Source organism: Seriola lalandi, unplaced genomic scaffold (assembly GCF_002814215.2).
Source record: "Seriola lalandi dorsalis isolate HSWRI2012SDOR001 ecotype SW California unplaced genomic scaffold, Sedor1 jcf7180002054969, whole genome shotgun sequence".
NCBI classification, from domain to species: Eukaryota; Metazoa; Chordata; class Actinopteri; order Carangiformes; family Carangidae; genus Seriola; species Seriola lalandi.
This window is the reverse complement of record NW_019525520.1, coordinates 835,577-838,297: the sequence shown is the minus strand read 5'-3', so window position 1 is coordinate 838,297 and position 2,721 is coordinate 835,577. Positions and strand designations below refer to the sequence as shown.

The window sequence follows — 2,721 nt, the reverse complement described above, 5'->3', positions numbered from 1 at the left end:
GGTCTGTTTGTGACCACAGTCTTTGTTTTCCAGTGTTTAGGGTGAAGTGTGAAGTGTCCCCCGCCACATCATGTAAGTTTATTAAGCTCATGCAGCTTTTTGTGTGAGGTAAAAACTTTGTTCTGAACCTTAAAGGGATCGTTCGGGTTTATTTGCGTGAGGTCGTCATATGTAGTCGGGAAGTTACTGGTTCAGAGCGACGTACCTGACTTCCCTCCCGCCAAAAAGAAACAAGGAGCGGTTTATAAAACTGGCCGTGATCGCTGGAAACAAATGCATCGCTTCATCATGGAAAAGTGAAAATGTTCATCCCCTTTTTATCCTTTTTTTATTATTATTTATTTTATTTTAATTTAATTTTCACTCCTCTGGTTTCTGTAACTTCGTAATGTGCTGGTGGGTTGGGCTGATTGGCCTTAAGGGATTACTTTAACATGTTAATAGTTATTTATACATTTTAATTTAATTAATTCATCTTATAGCTCTGTAATTTGGAAAATTCAATCAATAAATCATTAAAAAAGAAAGAAAAAAAGAGAGAGAAGTAATTGATGCCGCAGTCTCACCTCTGCATGACCTGATCCTGGAGCAGCGTCTGGTTGTCTTTCAGTGAGAGGCAGGGCAACTGCAGGAAGTACACGCCCCCTCCCTCCGTTCCGATGCAGAGCAAGTCACATGACCGCAGCAAGAGGAGGACGGTCACCCGCGTGGCACTGGGAGGAAGAGGAGCAAGAGGACGAGGAGGAAGAGGAGCAAGAGGAAGAGGAGGAGGAAGAGGAGCAAGAGGAGGAAGAGGAGGAAGAGGAGAAGGAGGAGGAAGAGGAACAAGAGGAAGAGGAGGAGGAGGAAGAGGAGCAAGAGGAGGAGGATGAGGAGGAAGAGGAGCAAGAGGAGGAGGAGGAGGAGGAGCAAGAGCAAGGGGAGGAGGAGGAGGAGGAGGAAGAAGAGCAAGAGGAGGAGGAGGAGGAAGAGGAGCAAGAGGAGAAGGAGGAAGAGGAGCAGGAGGAAGAGGAGCAAGAGGAGGAGGAGGAAGAGGAAGAAGAGCAGGAGGAGGAGGAAGAAGGGCAAGAGGAGGAGGAGGAAGAAGAGCAAGAGGAGGAGGAGGAAGAGGAGCAAGAGGAGGAGGAGCAAAGGGAGGAGGAGGAAGAGGAGCAAGAGGAGGAGGAGGAGCGAGCATGTTAGTGACGATAACTCTGACACACATAATCATAAGACTCGCCAATGTGCCGCCAGATTGAGAGAGGGGGAGGGACTAAGAGAGAGGGGAGGGACTAAGAGAGAGGGGAGGGGCTAAGAGAGGGGGTGGGACTGTCTTCTGAAATTCCAAAATTCCTCTAAAAGACAGAAAACAATAACAGCAGCATAAAACAGGACAAACAGCCTCTCGTTCACCTGCAGCTCTCGATGCCAGGTCTTCCTGGGAGGCTGTAGTTGCCCACTTCCTGGAGGGAGACCACGCCCTCTCTCTTAACTCCTCCCACCTCTCTTGGGGCGCCTGCCACCAGCTCCCACAGGTAAATCGTGTTGTCATCCAGCAGTGACAGCAGGCGGCCCTATGACACAGCCAGTCAGACATTATCACACATCAGTTTCACCACTTTTATCATATATGTTGTTTTTACACTGTCGTGCAGCTCACCTGTCCAGGCAGGAAGTGGATCTGTGTCACTGCAGTGGTGTCTTTGTGTAGTCCTGTGAACTCCACACCTGGGGCCCCATAACTGGAGGATCCCGTCAAGGAAATACACAGCATGGCCGACGTTTTACATTCCAGTCCATAAGATGTATTATTAACATTCATCGTGTGGCTGTAACCACTTATGGTCTTACGTCACATTATGTCTTGTCTTGTTATGTTACATTATGTTATGTCACGTCACGTCACGTCTTGTTGTCATTCTCTTTGTTTTTATCTCGCGTCACCAAAGATGCATTCCTGGTAGTGCCACAGACTTTGGTCAAAAGGTGCCGAGTGAACGGCAGATGTTATTTCTGGCTCTGTCTCCTCCAGACAGGCAAACGCTGTACAACACAATCTGCACAGTGTTGACAGAGCAACATCTTAAAGCATCCTTCCTCTCCTCAAGGCGTTTGCTTCCAGTGTGACGGAGCTCGACTCTGAGCACAGTTTCAAACTGGTTATTCTGAGCTGTTACAACCAGAACAAACATACTGGTTAAGTCTAATAGTAGGGGGAGAAATCACAACACTATAACGAAGCTCATAGCAATTACCGACAGCAGATGACGCAGATGCTGAAAACCCACCGCTGTGTAAGTGTGAGTGGGTATAATCAGCGGCAATCTTCACAGAGCTCTTCCTTTGTTCGCTCAGTAAATGAAGCCGCGCTGATAAAAAGAAAGACTACTCACAAGAACTGTGACGCCATGCACACAACTGGGCTAAATTGGGCTAAACTGTGAATTAGCACACACCCGCTAGCAGCAGCTACACACACACACACACACACACACTTGTGAGCAATACCGACACACTTGAGCACACTGCTTACATAAGCCTGTAGGAATGTGGATTAAAAATGCAGAAAAATAAGAGGAAATGTGAGAGTTCTCATGTTTGTATACGACTGTGTACAGAGCTGCTTTTCTCTTTTCCTGCAACGATTGTCTTATATGAGAAACACACTAAATATTATATGTAGATAAATGTCCTCTTTTCATTTGGATTCATGTTTTTACTCTATCAGCTTTTTCTTTCCCG

General features: G+C 46.8%; 1 protein-coding gene across 3 annotated transcripts in view; it reads right to left on the bottom strand.

The window, feature by feature from the left end:
• llgl1 (LLGL scribble cell polarity complex component 1) overlaps nucleotides 1-2,721 on the bottom strand; it is a 46,697-nt gene that overhangs the window by 19,816 nt on the left and 24,160 nt on the right. For 2 of the 3 annotated variants that reach the window (XM_023395834.1, XM_087170926.1), the window contains exon 5: nucleotides 567-713. In XM_023395834.1, the coding sequence (XP_023251602.1) occupies nucleotides 567-713 (147 nt within the window). Of the gene's footprint in view, nucleotides 1-566; nucleotides 714-1,392; nucleotides 1,554-1,639; nucleotides 1,769-2,721 lie in introns of those variants that run through there. The other variant, XM_087170927.1, reaches the window with a different exon arrangement.